Source organism: Palaemon carinicauda, chromosome 38 (genome assembly GCF_036898095.1).
Source record: "Palaemon carinicauda isolate YSFRI2023 chromosome 38, ASM3689809v2, whole genome shotgun sequence".
NCBI lineage: Eukaryota > Metazoa > Arthropoda > Malacostraca > Decapoda > Palaemonidae > Palaemon > Palaemon carinicauda.
Window position 1 is genome coordinate 2,436,104 of NC_090762.1, and position 26,967 is coordinate 2,463,070.

At 45.7% G+C, this 26,967-nt stretch overlaps 1 protein-coding gene across 2 annotated transcripts in view; it reads left to right on the top strand.

Moving 5' to 3' along the window:
* Positions 1–26,967, top strand: part of LOC137630375 (mpv17-like protein) — a 48,275-nt gene that overhangs the window by 3,560 nt on the left and 17,748 nt on the right. For both annotated transcript variants that reach the window (XM_068361813.1, XM_068361812.1), the window contains exon 2: positions 15,878–16,019. In XM_068361813.1, the coding sequence (XP_068217914.1) occupies positions 15,894–16,019 (126 nt within the window). In that variant the 5' untranslated portion in view covers positions 15,878–15,893. The remainder of the gene's footprint in view (positions 1–15,877; positions 16,020–26,967) is intronic.

Here is a 26,967-nt window from a genome sequence, read left to right on the forward strand (position 1 = left end):
ACTGCAGCCGCTACAAGTTTCTATAACTTGCTCCATCGCAAAATACGAAAAAAGAAACCGCACTTGTAATGTAGAACGTCTCTCCAGGTCAAAGGTTACAACGGGAAAGGCATTGGAACAAAGGGTATGAAAAGAGCGCTCAAAGGGATAAAGGGAGGGGGGGGGTTAGGGAGATATCTGCATAGGCCTAGGATGGTGATTGGTTAAGGGAAAAACAAAGAACACTAGCGGGTAGACATGAATGAACTAAATACGGAAACTAGACCAGAGAAAGGATTTATGGGACACAGAGGAGAGAAAAGAAAATAACCAAAAAAATAAATAAAAACAATATAGGAAGGTAAAATGGAATGAACGGTAAATAATATTGAATGGGAATATAAAATGAGATGATTATACCGAGAATTAACTGGATAAAAAAACTAGTCCAGAGTAAGTATTTATGTGCAACCGGGAAGAAAAAAGGAAATAACCAAACAAATAAACCGAATATAGGAAGGTAAAATGGAATGTATGATGAATAATATTGATTGGGAATATAAAATGAGAAAATAATACAGTAATAAAAAGAGTAATTTGGGAGGGGAAACTCCTGCGCAGGGGGTTTATATATGCGCAGGTCGGAAACTGGTGCGAACGAACGTACGTACAAATGGGTGCTAATGTTAGCATGGAATGCTAACATTTGATCTACATCAGGTATGGAATGTTAACATTTAATCTACATCAGGCGTTGGCAGCACTGGTTACTGTATTACTACAAGAAATAACCTTTGAAACGGCTCCTCCCAAATATATCCAGTTATACTGTTTTGTATTTTCCTACGGTTATAATACATACAAGAAGGAAATGTATAAAGAAAAGGATTGATTTACTGTTATATATCGGTTCCCCAGTATGTTTTCCCCACCCAAAACCCCGAGTTCCCACTGGGGGTCCCCCATTATCGGAGGATATAGATGTATATATATTTCTGAAACTATTCATTTGCGACGGGAACGAGTGTTATTTTCGAAGGGAGCGTAATTTTTCCTATAAGAAAAAGTAGTTGGTATCCTAGGTTACATTGCCATGTAATACACTACAATGAAACCAGGAAATCTTAGGTTAAGCGGTGCACTTGCGTTTGGTTTCCCCTTTCAAATGTGGTTTTTCAGTCATAATATTTGGAATTGTGAAATGTCTGTAATTTGTAAACTGTAGATTTCCCCCAGTTAGTTGCATCGGAACAGTTCAAAGTACCAACATATGTACCGTTGACGCTTCTTATTTTCCTAATTGGGATTATTGTGGTACAGTAAATATTTACCATGCAATTTTGTCACACATTGTTGATCTTTTTTCCATAAAGCGGGGTTTATACGGCCGAGCAGCTCGTCGAGCCCGGTTGTCGAACCTACTTGTAGAACGGCTCGTGCTAAAACAACGTCAACATGTCTCTCGACCAGGACGATTTGATAGCCATTGCTTTAGCAGTGGCACTAAGAAGAAAAAAAAAAGATCAAAAGAAAGAAATTTTCATATACCAACTTGCTTGTTGCTTTAAAATTAGAGCCTGATGACTGGCGCAATTATTTGCGTATGGATGAAGACACGTACATTGATCTACCGAATCGTGTCAGCCCTTTCATTACTATGAGGAAGGCCATAACTCCACATGGAAGACTGAGTGTCCGCTATTCCTTTGTTTCTGGCTACTTTATTGGAATAGTCTTTTGATTTAACTTTCCATAAAGCTGGATGAGCTCGATATGCATGTATGAAATCAAGTACGACTTCCTTCTCATTCTTACTTTCATTAATGGCAGCAATTATGCATTTTTTTGATGATGTTTCCTCTAGCAGGTTTGAATAACAACTGAGGTTCGATGTTCGACACCCGTTCACACCGCTCGTCAAACAATGTAGCTCTGCCCACAAAAGTCAAGATGAGCCTGACTTTCATCGAGCCGCTCGACGAGCGCGCTCGACAACCAAATAGCCCGTTTACACGCTCGAACATCAGTTCAAACACGGTTGTCGAGCCAGGCTCGACGAGCTGCTCGCCCGTGTAAATCCCGCTTAAGACCTTTAGGTTATGGAATGTCATTTGGACACCGGTTTTTGTTAAGGTAGGCTTATACAGAAAATGTGGTGAATTATGCTACCAGGAATTGTTTAGCATGCTTATAAGATATTTTGTTGCGCAAATTATGCATGGCTTAGATCAAGATTAGGCCTATGCTAGGGACTAAAATTAGTATCTCATAAAGATAGCACAATTTAATTAAAGAAAATGTTATAAAACCTATTATTATTATTATTATTATTATTATTATTAATATTTATTATTATTATTATTATTATTATTATTATTATTATTATTTGCCAAGCTACAACCCTAGTTGGAAAAGCAGGATGCTATAAACCCATGGGCCCCAACAGGGAGAAAAGCTAGTGAAGAAAAGAAATAAACTACTAAAGAAGTTTAAGAACAATAACAACATTAAAATAAATCTTTCATATATAAACTATAAAAACTTCAAAATAACAAAAAGAAGAGAAATAAGATAGAATAGTGTTCCTGATTGTACCCTCAAGCAGGAGAACTCTACCCCAAGACAGTGGCAGACCACGGTACAGAGGCTAAGGCACTACCCATGACTAGACAACAAAGGTTTGATTTTGGAGTGTCCTTCTCCCAGAAGAGCTGCTCATCATAGCTAAATAGTCGCTTCTACCCTTGCCAAGAGGAAAGTAGCCACTGAACAACTAAGGTGCAGTAGTTAACACCTTGAACAAAGAAGAATTGTTTGGTAATCTCAGTGTTGTTATGTGTATGTGAGTAGAGGAGAGTGTAGAAAGAATATGCCAGACTATTCAGTGTATGTGTGGGCAAAGGAAAAAAAGAGCTATAACCAGAGAGAGGGATCCAATGTAATACTGTCTGGCCAGTCAAAGGAGCCAATAACTCTCTAGTGATAGTATTTCAATGGATGGCTGAAGCTCTGGCCAACCTACTACCTACAAAGGTTCATTGCCTTAGCAGAAGAGAATCATATTAATCATCCACAATAGTTATAGTCATCATAATCTTTCAAAGCACCCAAAAGTACATCATGAACATACCTTATTTCCTCCAAAATGATTATTGATTACTTATGCAATTTTCTGGAATCCTGAAGGGGGAGCGAGCGGTTGTCCTCCTTACTAGGCTGATTAAGGTCAAGGTGTCTTAGGTTAGGTTAGGTTATGTTTGTTTTCCTCATGAAATGTGCTGTTTCAGGTGAAACTACTTATTTGTCAGTTATCTTTATAACTTAAAAAAATACATGTTCCGACAGTTATCATCATAAAAATCATTCAAAGCCCCCAAAAATGCACTAGGAACATCTCTTATTTTTTCCGACACAGATACAAACCTTTGCTATTTATTAGGGTATTACTTTCGTCAACGCCAAAAACCAGCCAAGACAATTTTAGTGAGGGATAATTACCCCATACGCTAGTTAGCGGGAGGGGGTTGGGGTAGACTAGCTGCCCCGCTCACTCACACATGTCGGTTGAGTAATCCCTTTTACTTTTGGCTCGGTAGAGTGTAGACGTGCTGTCTCTCTCCCGTTAACAAACTGCCTTGACTTTATTACTTTTTCTTTTTCTTTTGTGTGTTGGTGTGTGTATGGTTATAGTTCCGCTATGCGGACATGTCTTGGGATTGAGGGCCGCCGCTGTGGCACCTTCATGTCGTCCTTGGAGACAGACCCACATTCTTTATGCCCGGCTTGCCGGGGAACTCAGTGTTCGCGGGACAACACCTGTTCCGAGTGTAGGGAGTGGCCTGCCTCCCAGTGGGAGAGGTTTGCGTGTAAGAAGAAGAAGAAGTCTAAATGCAAATCTTCGTTTTCGAGGTCTTCCTCAGAATCGAAGAAATCGCGGGCTTCTGCTTCCTCTACGCCCAAATCTCTGCCCGAAGCTAATCCTCGACCAGGCAGTAGCGCAGGGCTTGTGACTCCAGGTCAACCCTGGGGGATAGACGAGGATGACGGCTCCCCTAGTGAGTCGGCTCCTTCTCTTCCCCCAGGGAGCGCCTGTTCCTTGCCAGACCTTGGGTCTGGTTTCAACGGCAAGGAGTTAGCTAACCCACCAGGGGCGGTGGCAGGGCTCTCTACAAGGTGGGCTTCCCCCTTGGGGGAACATATCTCTCGTTCGCGATAGAAGGTCGCCTCTGTGCTTCGGCAATCTTCTTACGCTTTAGGTTCTCCTCCAGGGGCGGAAAGAGAACCTTGTTATAAGCGTAGTTTCAGGCGAACTTTCCTCCCCTGCGGAGGATTTATCTGTCGATCTTATTCAGTCTCCCCCTCGGGCGGAGTCTGTTGTACGTTCCTCTCCGGAGGTTTATAGAGTGGAGGAGGGGTAACCCCTTTCCACCCCGGGCGTTCTCCTCCTCGGGCTGTGAGGAGACACGTCTTTTTGAACCTGCTGGTTCTCCTCACATTGATCCTTCGGGGTCTTGTGACGATCATCCTTCGGGCTGGTGTGATCATGAGTCTTCGGGCTCTAGTCATGTAGATCCTGCGGGTTCTCATGACAGCAGGAAACCTTCAGGCTCTCGTGACTTGAAACCTTTGGGTTTCTGTTACGCTGAACCCGGTGACGTTAAACCTCCGGGTTCTCGTACTGTCAGTAACGCTGATCCTTCGGGATCTCGTGACAAAGGAATCTCGATTCCTCGTTACGCTGACCCTTCAGGGTCTCGTAACCTGAGTTACGCTGAACCCTTGGGCTCTCGTAACTCTAGTCGTGCTAACACTTCGGAGTTTCGTGACAGAGAAACTCCGGTTTCTCGTTGTGTTGCTCCTTCGAGTTCGCGCAACACAGTTCATGCTGAACTTTCTGATTCTCGTGACCAGAGTCATTCTTATTATGACAGATGACAGAGAGTTTTTAAACCCTTGTTGTGTTGATCGTTCGCGCTCACACAACACAAGCTATCGTGAACTTTTGGGTAAGCGTAGCAGTGAGTTCTCTCAACAACCTGCGAGCTCTCGCGCGCACGACCAAGTTTGCGTGCACGATCAAGTTGGCGCGCACGACCGAATTGACGCGCACGACTGACTTGGCGCGCATGACCGCCTGGGCGCGCGCAAACAAAATGGCGATCATGGCACGCAGATTCATCCTATGGCGCGCCATATGCACGAACAGCCTATTGCTCGCCATGCGCGCGAACATCTTGTTGCGCACCAGGTGCACGAACAACTTCATGCGCGAAAAAGGTGCGCGCAATCGGGAGAGGCGCGCGAGCCCCCTTCCGCCTACCAACAGTTCGGCGCAAGAGTGCACGGCCATCTTGGCGCTGACAATCAGTCTCTCGAGCCCCTTGGGCCTCAACAGACACAACGGTCGCCTGTGCGACCGAGCCCAGATCCTATCGCTAAGGGTAGGCCTGTGCCTATCTTGCCTGTAGGGAAGCCTCCATCAGACAAGAGGGTTAGGGAACCTGCCCAGGTTCCTAAACCCAGGGAGCAGTCCTTTCCCAAGATTTTTCCCCATAGTTCCACAGGAGCCCGTGACCCCCCCTGGCTTAGCAACTTATTTAATGTAATGCGCCAAGCCATGAAGGGAGTCGTTTCCCGCTCCCAGCCCTTAGGTGATATACCTAGGATTCCTTTGTCGCCTCCTCTCTTCCCGGGGTCCTCTCCTCCCTCCGATCCTAGGAGGAGGTCGGAAGTTCTCGCACAGGCGGGCCCCTCAGGCAAGGGGAGACGATCATTCCCTCGCAAAAGACCTCTGGAGGAGATTAGGCATGAACCTCAGGGTAGCCCCCGTAGTTCAAGATGCCACAGGCCAGGCCAAAGGGGGAAAGGTAAAGGATTCGTCCTTCAGCCCCCAAGGAGGATAGGGTTACTTACTATGGAGACTCCCTCCCTCCTTTACCGGTCGAGATAGTTTCTAATGAGGCACGACCTGCGACCGGACGGAATTCATCCTGTACTGTATGGCAATGGACATACATTCCACCCGTAAGCCGATGGAGTCCTCTAGGCCCTTGGGGACAGAGGATCTCTGGCCTCGTAGGAGGGAACCGAAGGATTTGTTCACCATTCCCAAATCCTTGGCTAGGCTTCCTTCCTCACTGCCTCCCAGGCAGCCGGAAGTAAGCACCTTCCCGGTAGTCCCCAGTCTATACAGTTGATGACTTCGATCCACGGCGGGGTCCTATGGATGAGAGCTTGGACGTTGAAGGGCAGAGTGATCTCGAGGACGACGCTCTGCCAGGAGCCGCTAGCCCTAAGCTTACAGAGGATGAGAGGAAGGAGTCGGAACACGCCTTCTGGCAGGTCCTAGCCTGCATCCGTTCCATCAATGGACTTCCAGATCCATCGGCAGCCCCTCTAGATGGAAAAGAAACGGTCCTTGACCAGTTCTATGGCACTCAGAAACCTCAGGACCAGTGCAGCTTTGCCCAGGTCAAAGGGGTTTGAAGAGTGCCAAACAGAAGGCTGTGTCTCAGGCAACTGGTTCCACCTTTTCTCTTCTCTCCAACTTGTCCTCCAAGCTCTCACCTCCTCCGTATGTGTTTCAGAGGAGGTACTACGAGATCTTTGGAGAATCTCTTCCAACGCTGCCTCTCGACTACTTTATAGAGGCACTCTCGAAGGCCACCCCCTTCGAGAATCTTATGGGACTGCCTGTCTCCTTTTCGGCCTCTGAAATCCTAAACCAGGAAAAGGTGGCGAAGTACCCCATGCAGGCTACTTCGTGGCTGGATTTCTGGTTAGGATCCTTAGGACAACTGATGCGGTCTAAAGACCTGTCTCGGGAGTCCTCCAGGAAGTCTTTGGAGACTTTCCTTTTGTCCGGCACTCGGGCCATCGAGTTCCTCTCTCATCAGGTATTGAACCTTTGGGCCAACACTATCCTGAAGAGGAGAGGTGCCGTCATAGGCAAGCTCTATAGACATCTCCCTCAGGCCGAAGTAGCAAGTCTGAGAAATGCTCCTTTCGAGGGCAATTCGTTGTTCCATCCCGAGGAGGTTGAGCGGTGGGAGAGAGGTGGAGGAAGTCCAGTCAGGACCCCCTCATCCAAAAGGTCTTAACAGCTAGACTTTACCCCTCTCAGCCACAGCGGAAAGCACAGCAGAACCCGCAGCCGAAAATGGCTAGAGACCCAAAACAGCAGGGTAAAAAGAGTGCAAAGCAGGCCTTTCACAGCAAAAAGTCCTTCCGTGGAGGAAAGGGTAAGAAGGGATCTGGCCAAGGCCAGTCCCAATAAGACAGGCAATCCTCCCATTTGTCCACCTGTGGGGGGATGCCTGCAAAGCCGCTGGCAGAGGTGGCTTTACCACGGGGCCGAACCCTGGACGGTCGAGGTGATTCGTTCAGGGATTCGTATCCTGTTCACGCTCTCTCTCCCTCCATTGACTCGAGTGCCGATTCCATTGAACTCCTGTGTGAAGGGATCCGCACAGGAGTTTGCCCTCAGGGCAGAAGTCCAGTCCATGTTGGAGAAGGACACTCTCCAGGAGGTCCTCAACGGGTCCCCAGGCTTCTACAGTCGACTCTTTCTTGTGAAAAAGGCGTCTGAGGCTGGAGACCAGTCATCGACATCTTGGCCCTGAACAGGTTTGTCAAACAGACACCTCTCAGGATGGAGACGGCTGACACAGTCAGACAAGCGATTAGACCCCAGGACTTCATGTGCACTCTAAATCTGAAGGACGCATACTTCCAGATCCCAATTCACCCGTCTTCCAGGAAGTATCTAAGATTCATGTTCAATCGGACGTATTACCAGTTCAGGGTACTGTGTTTCGGTCTTTCCACAGCACCCCAGGTATTCACGAGAGTATTAGCCCTAGTATCATCTTGGGCTCACAGAGTCGGCATCCGTCTCCTAAGATACTTGGACGACTGGCTGATTCTGGCAGACTCGGAGGCAGCCCATCTCTGCCACCGAGACTAGCTTCTAAGGTTTTGCCAGGATCTGGGGATCGTGGTAAACCTCGAGAAGTCTCAACTGCTCCCCTCTCAAGAACTGGTATACCTAGGCATGCGATTAGACACCCTAAGTCACAAAGCGTTTCCATCAGACGAAAGGATCCAGAGACTGAGGGAGATAGCACAGGTCTTCCTCAGTCGGGAAGAGCTCCCGGCGCACTATTGGCTTCGCCTTCTCGGTCACCTCTCTTCCCTGACCCGACTGGTCCCCAACAGTCGCCTCAGGATGAGATCCCTCCAGTGGCGACTAAAATCCCAGTGGAAACAGCACTCCAATTCCCGGGATCACCTTGTCCGTATAGGGCTAGAGGAACAGTCAGACCTCAGGTGGTGGCTGGCGGACCATCTGCATCTCCTCACGGAGATCCCGAGGGAGCTTCCTCCACAACACGACCTCCTCAAACAACCACATGCCAACATCTTTCACAGAACTGTAGCCTCGCTTCAACTTCATGCCGGGAGACTATCCAGCACTTCCTCATACAGAGAGGCTTTTTGCAACCGGTTGCGAAAAGAATGGCTGGACACCTCAGGAGACCCACAGAGGCAGTCTACCAGGCGAAGTAGTCAGTTTTCTGTGGTTGGTGTCGTGGAAGGGGTATCTCTCCCCTTGATGCCTCTGTTCCCACCATAACGGAGTTTCTTGTATACTTTCGGGAAGAAAAGCTTCTCTCAGTCTCGGCAGTCAAAGGCTACCGCTCAGCCTTGAGTCTCGCCTTTAGACTGAAAGGAGTCGATATTTCCTCCTCGTTGGAACTTTCTTTGCTCATACTCAGTTACGAGCTTACTTGCCCCCAGGCAGAGCTAAGACCTCCCCCTTGGAACGTGGTTCGGGTCCTCAGGTCTCTGAAGGGCTTCCCCTATGAACCCCTATGCCAGGCCTTAGATCGCCACCTCACGTGGAAGACGGTGTTCCTGCTCACTTTGGCTTCGGCCAAGAGAGTCAGCGAACTTCATGGTCTATCTGCTGATGTCTCCCACTCTAGGAGATGGGGGGAAGTTATCCTCAACTTCGTCCCTGAGTTTGTAGCTAAGACTCAAAATCCGGGTGTGCCGGACTCCAGGTTCAGCCCATTTCGGATAGTCTTCGTTCTGTAACTGAAGATCCAGACCAACTGCTACTATGTCCAGTGAGGAGTCTGAGGTGTTACTTAAAAAGAATAGCAAAAGCTCGCCCCCGTGTAAGAGCACTTTTTGTCAGTACGGGGAAGGTCAAGAGGAGGGTCACGAGGAATACTATTTCCTCCTGGATAAGGAAAGTAATCGAATACACTCTATATCCAGATCCTCCTCTGTCCAACCGACCCAGAGCTCATGACGTCAGAGGCATTGCAGCGTCTCTGGCGTTCAAGAAAAATTTTTCTGTGGCACAGGTATTGCAAGCGGGCATGTGGAAGTGTCAGACGACCTTCACAGCCCACTACCTGAAAGAGGTAACCCACAGGAGCATGGAATCCTTCTCCATTGGTCCTGTGGTGGTCGCACAACAAGTGATCTAATGCTTCAGGCTCCTTGATGGACAAGTAGCAGAGGGTTGAGGGCTGAGGTTACCCAGGTTAGTCTAGGGTGAATGAAAAGAATGTCTGGCTCACTTCTTTCTTTCTCCTTCTCCCCCCCTGGGGAAATAGCTCCGCAAGACCGAAGCATAGCTGACCTCACCCTTCTGCAGGTAAGAATCATTTCCCTTGTGCATCCTGGGTATGAATGAATACTTTATTACGTCACCAATACCTCTTGAGGGAGGGTATTGGATATGTCTTAGAATCCTCGAGTTCTTACGTGAAGACAAGCCACGAGTCTCTCTCACACAAGCTTCTGCAGGCCGCTATCAGTAAGTTACCATGTAACTACTTTGATTTTAGCGAGGGTAGGGTTCCCTCTACTATCGATCACAGATCGAAATAGAGAGGACCCCGGGTCATGACCGAGGCCAGTTGGTAAGGACTTCCTCCCTCCTAAGAGTAAGTCACCCTAATAAATAGCGAAGGTGTGTATCTGTCGGAACAAATAAATTTGGAAATATTTTGTATTTTTCCTAACATACAAACCTGAAGCTATTTATACAAATTGGCCCGCCACCCTGTCCCCCTAGAAGTCCTGCCAGAAAGCAAAAGTGGTTACTCGACCGACAGGTGTGAGTGAGCGGGGTAGCTAGTCTACCCCAACCCCCTCCCGCTAACTAGCGGATGGGGTAATTATCCCTCACTAAAATTGTCTTGGCTGGTTTTCAGCGTTGACGAAAGTAATACCCTAATAAATAGCTTCAGGTTTGTATGTTAGGAAAAATACCAATTATTTCCAAATTTGTTATTTTCTTCAAAAAGTCATTGGGTAGTACATATGTAATTCTACCACCAAAGCTGGGGTACTGGGTCCTTTCTGGGTGGTTGGGGATCCCTTCCTTGCTTTTCCCCATTTGGAGCCTCCTGCCTGACCTGATAATGAAATAAAAGCATACATTTTAACCTTTTTTGCATATATATATACAGTAAAGTTTAAATTTACTCAATCTAGTTTTTCCAATAACTCTCCATACAACATTTTCTTGAAACATTCCAGTGTCCTTTAAAAATTCATTAGCTTACTTAATCTTCCTTTAATAATAGAACCCAATATAATTTACCCATGGTAAGGGTATAGGGTTACAAAGGAGGCAAAGCCCCTCACCTATCCCTGCTAAGTAAGGACACTGCTTTAGGTCAGGCTAAGTAGGGCTACCTTAGGTAAGAGGTTAGTACATATCCCCTCAATTTCCCTACAACTGTAATATTGTCGACGTTGGTCACCATAGAAAACACGATTACAGATGTAAGGTCCTGTTACATTATTAGGGGAATATTATTTATTATTAAAAGGAAGAGATTTACCAGCCCAATGAGTCTAGCTTGACTCCTACAGAGCTGGCATTTAGGAGAAGATTAGATTTGTAAATGATTCATGTACGTCGTAAAGGAGTATTTCCAGGAAAAGTTGTATGGAAGAAAGAACGAGCCTCTATAAGTAAAACTACTTGAAGAATCATAATAACCTGAGGTGACACCATATATATTTACAGTACTACCTTATCGTCTGTAACCTGTGTTACATTCCGTCATTTCCCTCCCCCTAAATGGTCTTTGCAACATTCTTTTGGTCCTTAGCTTCACTCGCTTTATATTTATTCCTACATGAATACAAACCCTCGTCTTTTAATAGGAGATGGATTCAAGCGCAGCAGGAACTCGGCAGTTAAAAACTTATAACGAGTTGTTGGTAGTAGCCTGTAATTACCAGCCGACTTTGATTCCAGATACCGAATAACACAGACTTACTATTGGCATCTCTGTAAATTTGGCTTTAAAAAGTTGTCTTTCTCTTTACAGAGTTTGTGTGTATGCTTACCAATGCTGAAGGCAGACTTACCTGGGAATGTCTGGTAAATGCACCACTTTTATGAGTGGCAGGGAGGTGGGCTCTCATACTTTTATGACCTTTGTGCAGAGGGCATGTGTAAGCCACCTTGATAACCCCTGTGAGAAATGTTTAATTTGGGAGGGCATAACTTTCTTCCTCAAACAACTGTTCCAGGTCATCTCTCCTTCCTAGACAAACTTCTGGAACAGCTCCTAGATCAGAGTCGAATAGGAGTGACCTCAGAGCTGCACCATTGACATCACAGAACCCTACTGATTCTGGTCATTGATAAAGCACTCAGGAACACAATTGTAGAATGAGAGGTAGGTGAGATCCTTTGTCATACTAGGGCTGGCAATTCTTCACTCAGCCACCATCAGTAGGGGGATACTTGGCAGAGAGATGGATGAGGTGACAATTTCACGTGGGAGAGACGTGGACATTTTTCGTTTTGGATGTCACTTCCCATTCACCAGTTCTTCCTCCTCTCACTCCAGCTCTAAGGATTTGGTCCTTCTATCACCCAGTAACAATAAAAGCCCTTGCTCTGCATTCACAGGGGCAGACTCTGCTGCTAATGGGTGTTGTAGAAGTCCAGGACGGGTATCTGAGTATCTTCAGACATCTGTTTTTGGTCGAGAAGGCCTCAGGGCGTTGGAGACCTTTAAAAGAACTCTCATCCCTGAATGAGTTCACCCACCAAATGAAGGCGTCCAGCACAGTCATACAGGCAGCAAGGAAGAACGACTTTCTGATCTCACTTGGTCTAAGGGAGGAATACTAGCAAATGCCCATGAATCATTTCTCAAGAAAATATCTACGCTTTTGTTCTAAGGAGCTAAGTCATTCAGTTCAAAGTTCTTTGCTTCAGGCTGTTCAAGTCCCCAAGGTATTCACTCAAGTGTTTGCATTGGTGTCGCCATGGGCTCATACCAACAGAATTCGTCTGATCCAGTATCTAGACGGCTGGCTGATACTGACAGACTCTGTTTCCCAATGTTCTCATCATTGGGACTGACTTCTTTTATTTTGTTGCACACTTGGGATTGTGACAAATCTAGAGAAGTCCAAGCTTTTTCCTAAACAAAGAATGATATATCGGGCATGGACATAGATATGGAACAGGGATAGTTTATCCATCCCAGGATAGCGTAACCCAAGTCAGGAAAAGAGCTCTTTCTTTCCTTCATCAGGCAAATTTACTGTTTCAACAATGGCAACAACTACAGTATTGTACTATGTCGTTTAACACCATTAGAGAAAATGTTTGCTCAAGGTCGCCTTCATGTAGGATCATTGCAATGGTGTCGAAAGAGACACTTGTCGCAAACCGCAGACTACTCTGGCCCTGGTACTGATTGAGCATGACATCAAAGCTGACCTACTTTGATGGCTAGATGAGAAGAGTCTGTTTCAGGGGTCTCCCTTAAAGTGTCCCAATCCATATCCCCTTCTACTGATGTGTCAAAGAGAGGACCATCCTGTATAAGGGTAATGGAAATACATGGAAGTCTCTTCACATCAATGGTCTGGAGTTAAGGCAGTGTACCTAGCTCTTCAGCATTTCCAGCGTCTTCTGGTTGGTCACTCAACAAGAAAGGAAGCACAATATCACAGATTCTGTTATGTAATTGTGTTGGTTCACGAATGGGCAGTCCACAACACAGTAGTCCTCTCTGCTCAGTTCATACCAGCAAGAGGAATGTCTTAGTGGACATGATGTTTTGGAAGGGTCAGATAGTTCCTGACTTGTGGGGTTGCCCGACAATAAACATGTTAGCTACGAGTTTCAACAGAAAGCTGCCAGCATACTGTACACCAGGGTCAGACCCAGCTGCAGCACTCGGGGACACATTCCAGTATCCATGGGACTGCCTTGATGTCTATATTTTTTCCCTTTTGCCTTCTCAGAAGGATGATGAACAAGGTGTTTTCATCCCAAAACCTTAAGTTGACTCCAGCAGCTCTGAAATTGCCTTAAGCAGAATGGTACCTGGTCCTTCTGCTTCTACTAGTGAAGGTTCTGAGGGAGCTTCTCTGTGGCACAACCTGCTCCGTTAGTTCCACTTGCAGAGATTCCATAGTTCAGTGGAATCCTTATCACTTAATGGGGGGAGGATATCCTGTACCTCTACCAAGAAAGAGGCTTTTCGAACGTGACCGCACTAGATGCGTCACGATGCCTCAGGAATTCCTCGTCTGATGTGTATCAAGCAAAGTGGGCCATCTTCTGTGATTGGTATTGTTGAAGGAATACTTCTCCTCTGGGAGCCTCTATTCTACTAATGGCAGACTTTGGCTTACCATGAAAGGAAAGACACCTCTCAGTCTCACCGGTAAAAGGGTATTGTTCAGCTTTAAGCCAGGTACTGAGGCCAAGAGGAGTGGATAATTCTTCATCGTGAGAATTATCTCTACTTGTCAGGAGTATCGAGCAGACCTGTCCTCCTTGTGAAATTTGGCTTTCAGCTTGGGATGTAACCAAGGTGTTACAGTCTTTGAAGAGAGCTTCTTACGAACCATTGAGGCGAGCTTCTGATAGGGGCTTTGAAAATGTTTTTTTCTTTTTGCCTTGGCTTCAACGAAGCTGGTAGGCGAATTATACGGATTCTCATATTTGTTTTCTCATTCTGTGCAATTGAGGTAGGTATTATCTTTTGTTCCTGATTTTGTAACAAAAACTCAAAATCTATTGATCCTGGATTCCAGGATTTTATCTTTTACAGTGTCTTCACCTAGAGAAGCAACTGACAATCTGGATAAGTGAGTTTTGTGTCCTGTAAGGGCTCTAAGGTAAGGTGCTATCTTTAAAGAAACAAGGTTACCAGACCCAGGTTACAGAACATGCTCGTAAGCAATGGTAGAACAAAAACGTTATCAAAAATGCAATCTTTTTTTCTGCGGGGAAACTATTAACAGAGCATTATGCCTTAGAAGCCACGCGTGTGCGAACAAGTTACGCACCCATGAGATCAAAGGAGTTGGTGCTACTCTCGCCTTAAAAAAAAATCTCTCGTTGGCTAAAGTATTAGAATGCTGGAGTATGGAAGTATCAGACTACCTTTACTGCTCATTATTTGTGGGAATGAACTCACAAGACTTTAGACACTTTTTCACTTGTACCTGTGATTGTTACTCAGCAGGTGGTGTAGCGGCCCTAGCTCCTTTATAGGACCAAAAATATCACATCTATGATAATGGTTACAATGTGATTCTAGGTTTAGAATGAGTGTGCCTGATCCCTTTTCCTCTCTTCTTTGCCTTCCTTGGGGTATAGCTATTGGAATACTCTACTATGTGGTTAGATGGACGTAGTTATAGGGAAGTCTCATCTTTAGCTAGCGGCTTTTTTATCGGTGTTACATGGAAGTGTTTATTCCATAATCCTCTTTACGAGGAGGGAGATGGATATGTACAGTAGATGCAAACTCATCAAATTGTTTATGCCTTACTAACCTAAGAAAGATTTTCTTTTTGCAACATACTTAGGTGACTACAGCAGTCTTGGCTGCTATGAGCTGGACTGGACACTTTTGCAGGTGATCTTTATTATCAATGAGCATTTCTTTACATAGGAGCTGCTAAGAAGTATCTCCCCATATTCCCAAACAATAGCTATGGATACATTTGGACAATATATTGCATATGAGGGTATGCTGTAGGTTCTCCTGTAACTGATAACCATTTTTTTTAGTTCTCGCTTAACCGAACACTTGTGGGATCCATGTGCATAGACAGTTAGCCCTTTTACCCCCAGGCTATTTGGAAATTTCCAACCTTTAACCCCCAAGGGTTATTTTTTTTTCAAGCACATTTTGCAGTATATTTTTTCTAAATTGCTCTAACATCCTTAATTTTCATCATAGAAAGGTCAGGTTGGTCTCATTCTCTTGGAAAATGCCCGAAGTTTCTCATAAAATTATCAAAAATATGAAAAAAAAAATTTAAATAGGATTTTTTTTGCAAGGACATACCAGTACGTCCATGGGGGTAAAGGGATGAGTTTTGTGAAACATACCAGTATGTCCTTTGGGGGTAAAAGGGTTAAGAGGTTTGCAGGAGTCATCATCTTTGTGCATATACAGAACCAGGTGCACTGAAAAATACGAAGAAAGTTGAACATGTCTGTAATTTGGTTCATGGCGACTAACTCCCTCCTTACGATGAGTATTCTGTTAAAGGATGATGGTTTTTATTCGAATAGGAACAAATTACAAATTCTAATTGTAATTTGTTTTTATCCTAACTATACAAACCTGAGTCCTTTAAGTTACACTTGCTACCTCAAACATCCCCCACAAGTTCCTGGCTTTAAAGTCAAGAGTAAAAGGGCTAGTCTTGCTGACTGTCGGTAGTTTTAAATACCTTGTTAAATTTAATGGCAAATCCAGATTTGCTGAAGTCATACGCCTATGAAAAGACTCAGGTTTGTATAGCTGGGAAAAATACAAACTACTCCTAAAATTTGTGATTTTTTATTCTAATTCATGATTTTCTTTTACAGAAATGGTTAAAGGAAGATGGCGTTATTTAGTAAATTACGTAAATTCTTTAGAGCAAGACCTTTATTGAAGAATATGATGGGATATGGCATCATGTATGTCGGAGCAGAATTTTCACAGCAAACTCTTCTCAAGAAAGTTTGGGTATGTAGGAAATATCTCATTTTGGAGCTAGCTCCTTGTGTAAGCACTAAGTACTATGACCTGTCTTTTAATTTAACTGATAGTTGTTCCAACACAGAGTGGACACAGGTACCACGTGGTGTACACAAAGGGTCGGGGACACAAAGGGTCGCACTGGGTAAGAGAGAGCTCGGCGAGATGTGAATCACGTCGCGACCAGAAACTTACTGAGGAGCACGAGCTGAGCTAGCACGCTCTCCGACCCCGGGTCGCCTCAGGGCGCGTATCACTCCGCCTGAGGTCACCCATAGAAAATGGGAATAGGGTAAACTACACAAAATTCTGGTCGGTTGGGAAAGAGTTACCAGTAACTCCTAAGAAAGTAGTTCTAGTTAAGTATGTTAGGAAAAATACAAATTACTTAAAAATTTGTGATATTAAAAGGGTTGTGGAAAACTAACCTATACTAGACCACACCCAAAATGCCATCCTAACATCGCCGTTTGTCTAATTTATGTGAAAAATTTGCGAAGTCAATAAACACCATAGATCTACATTAGAACTGAGTAGCATTACAGTATGAAATAAGTTCAATAAACACAGACAATATTTGTTTTGTATACAGTTGGAGGTGGTGGAGAAGGATTGGCCAGGATTGGTGATAGGGATTTAGCAGACCTAAAGTATGCTGATGATGCTGTCCTAGTTAGCAGAACACCACTGGGTTTGCAATGCTTGCTTACCAGAATGCAGAAAATATCACACGAGGTTGGGCTGAAGATAAATAGAAGAAAGACAGAGATGATGAGAATGGAGTGTGCAATGGAAGATGAAATATCATTGGAAGGAGAAAGGATTAATGAGGTAGAATCATTTAACTATTTAGGAACTCTGATCTCCAATACAGGGTCTTTAGAATTAGAGTTTAGTGAAAGATTGAAAAAAGCAAATCAGATAATTTCTAGATTAAGTAAAATTTAGAAATCAAATCACCTGAAATTACATATAAATATCAGATTATGTATCAGTTTAGTGAGATTGGTGTTTCTCTGTGGACATGAGTCATGGTTTGGCAATGAAACAATCTCCAATAAATTTAGTAGATTTGAGAACAAAGCCCCCGGAAGGATATTAGGAGTTAAATGGAAGGACAGGATTAGAAATGAAACTATAAGAGAGATTACTCGAGTGCCATATTAGACGAGATCATGATGAGGGATAGATGATGATGGTTTGGGCATGCTCTTCGCACCCCCCTAGAGAGATTAGTTCACAAAATGTTCAGCTGGGCTCCACAAGGCACTAGAATAGTTGGAAGATTCAGGCCTACATGGCTGAGGACTATGAAGCGCGAAGTAGATGATGAATGGAGAAGTATTGAATTAAAATCTCAAGATTAAGATGACTGGCAAAATCTAACAGAGGCCCTTTGTGTCAATAGGCGTAGGAGGAGATGATGATGATAGATTCAAACCTTCCATCTATGACTTCAGCACAAGTTGGAGTGTCCATTTAATTGTTAATGAGGTAGTTAGCTACTGACAGGTGGTGTAAGGTGGAATTCCTGCTCACTTGCCGGCTAGTGTGGCCTGAACTTTTGATTACGTATGCAATTCTTATGTTAAGCTGAGGATCATGATGGAGGAAGTCTGATCTCGGGTCCTGAGAAACTGTACAATTGGAAAAAGAATACAGTACTCTTCTTTACTTCGGTTCTACGTACTGTACGTCCGTTTTGGCTTTATGTCGCTTTTCCTTGAATATTAAATAAAAAAATAAAATCCTTGTTGGTCTCTATGTCAAATAATTATGATGAAAAATAATAAAAAAAGAAGATTAAAGAAATTCTATTCATTAAACTAGTAAATACAGTACATACATTCATTATGAAAATAATATTACAGTACAGTAGTACAGTATATACATGTTACAGTATAAGCAGAAAATATAATTGTCCCAACGCAAAATACAAACCTTCCGCACTTTAATATAGCATTGTTATTTGGGCAGAACTGAAAACTAGTCGAATGTGAAGTTAAATGGGGTTTAACTAGCCACTGCTAGTTAGCAGGGGTGTGTTTACCCACCGTTCCCACCAGCACTGGTGACTAACCGTCACTTTTTATTTCGGCTCGGTAGAGTGTAGACCTGTTTCACTCTCTCTTAACCTAAACTGGCTGAAACTAATTTCTTTTCTTTTTCAGGTGTGCCTGCCCGTGAGGTCCAACCATGCGAGTTTGTCCAGGCCATACATAGCGCCGTTTGCTTTACCTTCATGTCCTCGGAGGAGACGGATCATCACGGTCTCTGCCTTTCGTGCCAAGGTCACTCTTGTTTGAAGGAGTCTCCTTGTAGTGTGTGTTGGGAGTGGGCGCTTTCTCAGTGGGTGAGGTTTTGTAGGTGGAAGAAGAAGAAGTCTAAAAGGGATTCTTCCCCTTCGAGGTCAGCTTCGAAGGGGAGGAAGACCCGACTTCTTTCTCCTCTGACTCGATCTCCCCATCCTAACTCTACCCGACCGGCTTCGTCTGAGGAACGATTGAGTACGAGTGGCGCCCTAGTAACCCCGGGACAACCTCGTTTGGGGTTTCCTCCCATTGTCTCCCTTAGAGAGGCAGTGAGGGAGCCCTCCACGGGGGAGTCTCTCTCAGAGGGACGACGTAGTTCGTCTACTGTGGCCCTCCTTGGTGCCGACGGGTCACCCATCAAAGGAGATGCTACAGGAGGTTTTGCATTTTGGGTATGCGTGCGCACTCTCCCTAACGTTCCACCTGCTTTGGCGGGAGGGCTACAGCAGTTGAGGACAAGCACTCCGAGGAGTGACTTGTACAGAGACCCTCAGGTGTTAGGATCAAGCTTTGGCTTTGTTCCAGAGGTCATTCAGGGAGTTGATCCTCTCTCTTGGCTCTCCTGATGGGAGGAGAAACAACTTGAACAACCGGAAGGTTCGCTTTCCAGTGTTGCGCTGTCTGACCTTCCGAGGGAAGACGAAGCGACACAACCTTCTGAGCGGCAGCTCCCTTGTTCGCTAGGCGATGCGCCATCAGAAAGAGGAGTCGATAGATTTTCCTGTATGCGAGAGGAGAGATCTCCAATCCTCTCTTTTGGGCGGCAGCTCCCTCATCAGTGAGGCGATGCGCCATCATGAGAGAGAGGTAAGGATCGTTCCTTACGCTTGCGAGAGGAAAGATCTTCTCCAGAGTATGGTCTTCCACGAGGATACCACTGAAAGGTATTGGATTCGTCCATACATACTCCAGTCCATCGAAGCACAGCTTTTTGGAGCTGGATGACGAAGGAGGGAGGAGGTTTCCGTCTGCCCCCCCCACCTCGTCATCGTGCTCGTATGGGACAACGAAACAATGATACCATCTTCTTACGAGATCAGTCAGGCAGGTAACTATACGGAGATTTTACCAGTTTTGCTGCAGCGCAAGCACTCAGCCCCGTCTCTCCTCACTTCTTAGGGTAAGGTAAGCACCGCACCTTTCTCCTTTGGGAGAACAGGTGAGCAAGAGAGCTCCAATTCTCGACGCTGTTGGACATTATCTTGTATCTTCCCCGAAGGCGGAGAAGCTTCATGAGTCATCGCGTGCCTTTCCTTCTAGCAAGAAGGATAGGAGAGCTTATCTGCGGGAAGCGAGGAAACCTGATTCTCATCAAGTGAACGAGATTCCTACGTGCTCAAGCGATTGTTATCGTAGGGTTGAGGCTAAGGTGGAGGTGAGTGAGCGTCCAGACTTGCCTCACCAACTACCCTCTCATCAAAGTCGTTCACCCCGCGAACGTTCACCTAGGAGAGGGTTGAGGAATTCTCCCCATCCCTCCCCCCAACTCAGTCAGTGCGATCGGAACCATCTAATCGCGTGGAGACTAATTCATCAGGTAACTTGTTAGCTGAGGATGGACCTTGGTTTCAAGACCTGGTGAAAGCACATAAACAAGCAATGGGAATCTCTAACGATCCCCCAGCTGCAGTGGTGAAGATTCCTGTTACTTCCCTAGATTCTCCTAAAGGATCTAGCGATCTTTCTGACCCTAGACGAGCTAACCTAGCTAGCCTAGCTAGAGGGCTACAACTGCCTCCACCTCCTTCCAGAGTCTCAAGGTATAAGGATTACCTTAAGACTAAGGATCCTATTATCATGGATCCAACCCAGGAGAGGATGGCAGCGACTCAGGTTCCGGCTGTGAGGTCGGTTAGGGAAAGAGAGTTGGTTTCTCCCCGTAAGTCGGAATTTTCTAATCTTCACCCGGTCTCACGCTCTGAGAGCTGGAACCCAGTTAGGATCAACAACTGGGAATATCCTTTATCTCGACCGAAGGATATCCCTCTCCGAGTTGGGTCCAGGGGTGTTAAACCAACGGAATCAATAAGGGGAGAGGTATCCTCTCTTTTGGACGAATTTGAGGTTCAACCGAGAGAGAGGGAAGACATGAAGACCCTACCTAAGAACTAGGTTTCTATAGGTGAACGTCAGATTCAAGGGGAACAGTTTTTAGTCTCAGCTGCTAATGTAAGACCTGGGCATAGCCTCCTTCCCCCCAGAGCACACTCGGCTGTCAATAGGTTTTCTGTTGATGACCCTCACCCTCCCTGAGCTACTATGGATGTTAGCTCGGGAGAGGAAGAACCTTTCGATGACGCTTCCAAGCACTCCCTGCTTCTGCCAGCCCAAATGTCATACCTTCAGAGCAGAAAGATTCAGATAAAACCTTCCTAAAGGTTCTGGCTTGCATTAGAAAGGTCAACAAACTAGAAGAGCCTGATGACATCCCAACTGAGGGCAAGGATATAGTCCTGGACCAGTTGTTTGGTTCTCCTAAACCCTCCAGACCCAAGGTAGCCTTGCCTTGGGGAAGGGGGAGTTAAGGCAGCGAAGAAAAGAGCTTTCGCCCAAGTAGCTGGCACCTCCCGCTCTCTTCATTTGGTGGGCTCCTCTAGGTTAATTCCTCGTCCTTATGTAAAGTAAAGAAAGTACTATGAGTTAGTGGGAGACGATCCTTCCCCCTTACCGCTGGACCCAGCGATTGTACCGTTGACCCAGGCGCCTTTGGAGAAACTGACAACTCTCCCTGTTCAGCTTTCTGCTGCAGATGTTGCAAAGTGTACTCTGTAATCAGCTTCATGGCTGGATTATTGTTTAGGCACGGTTGGCAGATCGTCAGGAACGAGGATTTCTCCACTTCTAAGAGGAGGGAGACGCTATTCTCGAATTCTTGACGGAGAACATGGTAAACCAATGGGTCAACTGGATCTTGAGGCGACGTGATGCAGTTGTCTTGAGATTCCAGAGGCAGGTCCCGAAGAGAGAGGCAATGTGGCTGCGCAACACTCCAATGGACGGACCCACCTTGTTTGACGGGGAAGCCATTGAGAACGTAGCGGACCGATGGAAGAGGGTGAGCTAAGACACTCTCCTCCAGCGGGTTGTCTCCTCTTGTTCCTTCTAGCAAGCTCCTCCAAGGCAGAGACAACAGTCTCTCAAACCTCCGACTGGCCAGGAGCAGAACTCCCCAAAGAAGAAAGACAGAAAGTCTTCCTTTCGTTCCAGGGGACGCAAAGGTAAAGGCATGAAATCCCGGCGAGGAAAAGCACGCTAGGGAGGGCAATCCCCTGATCGGTCCACCGGTCGGGGGTGATGCCTCATGAGCAGATGGCAGAGGTGGATGAATTATGGAGCCGACCCTTGGTCGACTTCCATATTAAGAAAGGGATATATTGTTCTTTTCATCGACTCCCCCTCCACTGACTCAAAGTCTAACTGTGACAAGGTCCTATGCCAAGGGATCGGCAAAGGACCATGCCCTACGGGCTGAAGTCAGTACCATGCCAGAGAAGGGCACTCTCCAGGGGGTCCCGGGAGGGTTCCCAGGCTTTTACAGTCGCTTGTTTCTTGTAGAAAAGCCGTCTGGGGGCTGGAGACCCGTAATAGACCGCTCAGCCCTGAATGAGTTTGTCCAACAAACTCCATTCAAAATGGAGATGGCTTAAACGTTCAGACAGACTGTCTGACCGAACGACTTCATGAACTCGTTTGACCTGAAAGGCGCGTACTGTACATCCAGATCCCTATTCATGCATCCTCAAGGAAGTACCTGCCCTTTACTATAGACAATCAGATATACCAATTCAAAATGCTGTGTTTCGGTCTGTCCACAGCACTCAGGTGTTCACAAGGGATTGTTCTCGATCTCCTCCTGAGCATGTGTCGCGTTCTCCGTCTCATCAGGTTTCTGCTCGACGTTCACCAGCTCGTCAGGTTCACCATCGACCTGCAACGCAAGAATCGCCCACCGTCCCGACAGCTCGTAAATCACAGAGCCATCGCATACAGCTGACGACTCGTAAACTACCTGCTCCTTCAACCTCTCGTAAATCGTTGGCTATGCGAGAATCGCTTGCAGTTCTACAAACGCCTGCTCTTCCATTTTCCTTTTGGAAATCGCCTCCTACGTGTGAACTGCTTGCAGCTTGACAATTGCCTGCTGTTCTAGCTGTTCAAAAATCGTTTACTCCTCAGTGTCGGGAATCGCCCACTCACTGCTCAATGAGCCGAAGCGTTTTCAGACCATCTGAATGCGAACGCCCATCGGTACGTGAATCACTTTGACGCAAACCGTCGACCAGCAGTTATCCTTCTCGTCCAGCATTGCGTGAATCGCCTGCTCGTGAGTCGTCAACCCATCCCCCTTCCTCTCGTTCATTGGTACCGATCAATCTCTCGATTTCGCGGCAGCATCACGTGTCAATGCTTGGACATTCTCTGACTCAACAACCATTGTTGCATTACCAGGCCTCACGTCAGCGATCAGAGATTCACCAACATTCCCCAACGCATCACCGGCCGTCACTCGTCCATCATACGAATGCGAAGGTGAGTGTTCATCCTCATCCAAGTGAGGATTGTCAGCTACAGCTACCAAAAGTGGTGGTTGTAGCCACAAAGAAAGGTAAAGTTGTTACAGACTGTTCACCGTCACCCCATTTCCCTCCCCGCAAACGCATAACAGCTCAACCGCCAGGCAAGGAGGAAGAAGGCAAGTTTTAAGGGTTTAAAATTCTGAAACTTCAAAACCTAGAAAGGAACTGGAGCCAAAGTCTTCATTGTCAGGGATGAAAACTCCTCGTAAGGACCCTTCGACCTCGATCCCTTCGGGGGAACTATCAGATAGCGCTTCTGTAAGCAAACAGCCGTGGTTCAGCGCCTTGGTCAGGGCTGTGACCCAAGCCTCATCCCTCTGCTCCTAGAGCAACCTACGGAAGCCCCTGGGGTTTCTCTGGGAACTTCCTTAGTCTCGACCAACCCTGGACAATTGACCACGACGATGTAGTAGTTTGCGGGCTGTGGCCCGATGTAGCACGCAGACAGTGTCGTGTCTGAATGCTGACCACACTCCACGTTTCACTATACAAAAAGAAACGGTAGAATACCTGGAAATCTGAGTAAAGGTAAACAATCAAGAATGAACTGGGCACTGGGCACTACCCCTTGATTTTATACTGAGCAAGGGGACCTAGCTAGAACCTTACTTCCCTATGATTTTTTCTTGGGTTCCCCGTCCCTCTCCACAGTGGAGTCCTAAATAAGAGGGGCAGTATGCTTTTTAGGTAAGAATTATTTGTATATACAGATAATTGAACATTAGGAGAGGGAAAAAAAATGATGTTGCTTAATGGAAAAAACACCTAAGTTGGTGGCTGAGAAGGGGACATAATTGTCGTGGAAAGAAATGCTGTTTACAAAAACAAGAAAAATATTTATTTTGAGAAAAAATAAATAGTGATGAGAAAGTACAGGTGTCCAATAATGAATGAACTTTGACCAGTAATAATTAACCTAAAAATGAAAGAAAAAAAAAAACGATTACAAAAACTATCCGTCCATGCATTGGGCATTCCCTTACTAATAATACCCTGTACCCAACACCAGGAATAATTTAAAGATAAGAAAGCCTACAGTATATGAACATGCAAGCTACTGGACAGTATTAAAATGCAATGCCAACCAGTTATCCTGTAAACAAATAAACAATGCGGAGGATTCTGAATGCTGCTTTTAACGGGATGTCGGCGAAAGAACAACAAGCATCTGTCAACTTTAAAACCGTTAATGTTAGTTTCTTCAAGAACTCTTCCAAGGAATTATTTGCATCTTCTCTGTAGGCTTCTCTATCCTGAACTTGTTATTTATCCTCTCAGTCCTTCTTTTTATTCTGATGTTCCTTCATCTTGCTTCTGTTTAATTGACGGCTCCATGGTGTCATCTTCAGTTGACAAACACTGTCATTTTCTTTCTCCACTAATTTCCCCGTGGCCCAAGCTAAGTCGGTCACTGAATAGGCTAACGATAAACAATGACTTTTTGTCATCGAGGTTCTTTTGCCATGTCCTAGCCTACCGTACACACACTAAATTGAAGGCAATTGTACAAGATAACTACAGTACTGTACTAGAGATTCATAGGTTACTGTCTTTCGTTTTACTTACCTTCAAATACTGTACAGTATTTTTTCACTAAAAGGTCCAATTACAGTACTGTATATGTAGTGTCCTGGGTCAACAAACCCTTCTGTCTTTGTTTTTTCTGGGGAGCTCGGGCAAGAAAAATGACACTAACGACCAACACCAAGAAACCTAGCTAGTGTACCAATTCCCAAACATGTCAAGCTAAATTTTAACATACGTTCCCCGCTGGGTGCAGGGCACCGTCACTCTGTAATAAAAAGAAAAAAAATTTGAGTGAGGGACTGAAGATGAACAAATTAAACAGTATAAAAAGATACAATTGCAGTATACATGTAACAAAGACAATAAAAGTTGAATAATTAATGAATCTAAAAGTAATTTGTATTTTTCTTATGTTTTTCCACAACAGCTTCACCCTGGAAGAGGAAGAGAGGTACTCTTGACAAATTTCCATCATTGAGGTTCAAGCTAACTCCGCTCAGGGCTCCAGGATCAGATGTTTCCCCCGGTAAACTCAGCATCGCCTCACCCACCAACCTGAGAAGCTCTGAGAGGGAAGAGTCAGTTTAACAAAACAAGAGGAAGAGAAATAAGATAAAATAGCGTGCCCGAGTGTACCATCAAGCAAGAGAACTCTAACCGAAGATAGTGAAAGACCATTGTACATAGGTTATGGCACTACCCAAGACTAGAGAACAATGGTTTGATTTTGGAATGTCCATCTAGAAGAGCTCCTTGTCGTCTATCCCCCGCTCCCTTTGCAACATTGTGTATCCTTGCTAAGCGTTCTCCCACGCGATGCTCTCGAACGCGTCGCTCTCCAACGTAACACCTGCCAATGTGACACTCTTCACCTCTTCAGAGGCTTCCTTCGCCTCTTCCAACGAGTGACCGTAGCCCTGCAGCTCAGCTGAGGGCCCCAAGGCTTCCTCCTCCTCGCTCGCCTTCGATCACTTGTGAAATGCGTCCTTCTGTTAGTTAATCATGCCCTTTTACCGCGCATGAATTGGTCGATTTCATGCGTTTTTCATGCGTTCCATCCTCTCTTTCATGAGTTGTCACAAGCCCCAAGCATTCGGAAGAGCCTCCTCAACTGCGCCCTTAACTGGTGTCCCCAGCAGTTGCCCTATTCCCTTCCCAGAGGATTTCAAAGAGCCTGCAAATAGATTTGCAGATGTTCCGATCTCCTCTTATCATCCCAATAGGCCCATGAAAGAAGACCTGATGATGCCTCAAAGGTTAACTCCTCCTTTCTTTCAAACTCCAAAACATCGTTTATCTACTGTAAGAGGTGCTCTCCTCCTCCAGGTCTTCCGAAGGACACCCCAGGCCTGACATCTGTAGGCGGTCTTCCATCGTGGTATGACACCTTGGTGTCTGCCCTGCAGAAGTCCCTTTCTGGCTCAGTCCTTCCAGCCCCGCCTAAACCTCAGCAACTTCAGATCTGGGCTTCTACAACTGACATCCCGCTAGAGAGGTCTGTATCCATCTCTTCCTCCTCTGCAGGCCCTTCTGACCCCAGGAAGAGAGCCTTCTCAACTTCACCCCCTTACCAAACCGCTGGTTCATTTGTCTCCGTCTTCCAAACCTAGAGATGTGGGAAGGGTTGAGGTCCAAGACTTCTGTTCATTCCTATCTGCTCTGACAATAGGATGACAACCAGATAGTGGTGAAGGATGCCTCTTGGTACTCTTCCACATGTGGACCAGCTCCATCTAAGGTTTAGTAAAGACATAGGGTCTCCCCGTGAAATCTCCTTTCGGGAATTTAGACCAGAACCCCTAGAGGTAAGTAGTTCATCCGGAACTTCGGTCCATCTACAGGCCTCCAGACGATAAGGAACCTTCAACTTCCGAGGCCTCCGCCCCAACGTAACCTCAAGCTACCCCTAGAGCTTCCATCCTGGAGGAGCATTTTCCCCCTTGCAGGGAACCCAAGGATACAAAGACAGTTCTTAAGTACTCTAAAATAAGGGAAACACTCAGGTCTGAGAGAGCACAGGAATCCCTGGAAGCGTGACCCTCCCAAGAAGCCTCCCCTGATGATGACTTTGACCTACACCAGGCTCCTGTGGGTGAGAGCTTGGAGGTAGGTGATTTTCTGGACTCAAACAATGACTATCTCGCTAGGGCAGCAAGTCCGAAGTTCCGCTCTGAAGATGAAGGTAGTCAGAACACGCTTTCTGGCAAGTCCTTGCTTGCATGTGTATGATCAATAAGCTGTCAGATTCTGGTTCTACCCCCCAGGATATTGGGGAATATCTTTCGGCAAAGCTGAAAGGTTAGCCATTAAGACTTTTAATGCGAGATGGCAACCCTACCCGACCACTGTAGTGGGGAGGGTAGGGGGTGGCTGGGGGGTACCCAGCCACCTATATCTACTCACACATCGGTGAACTACGTCACTTTTTTATTGCAGGCAGGACTTATCGGAGGGACAAGTGATGGCAGACCAATTTGTATGAATAGCTTTAGGTTTGTATTAGGAAAAATACAAATTATT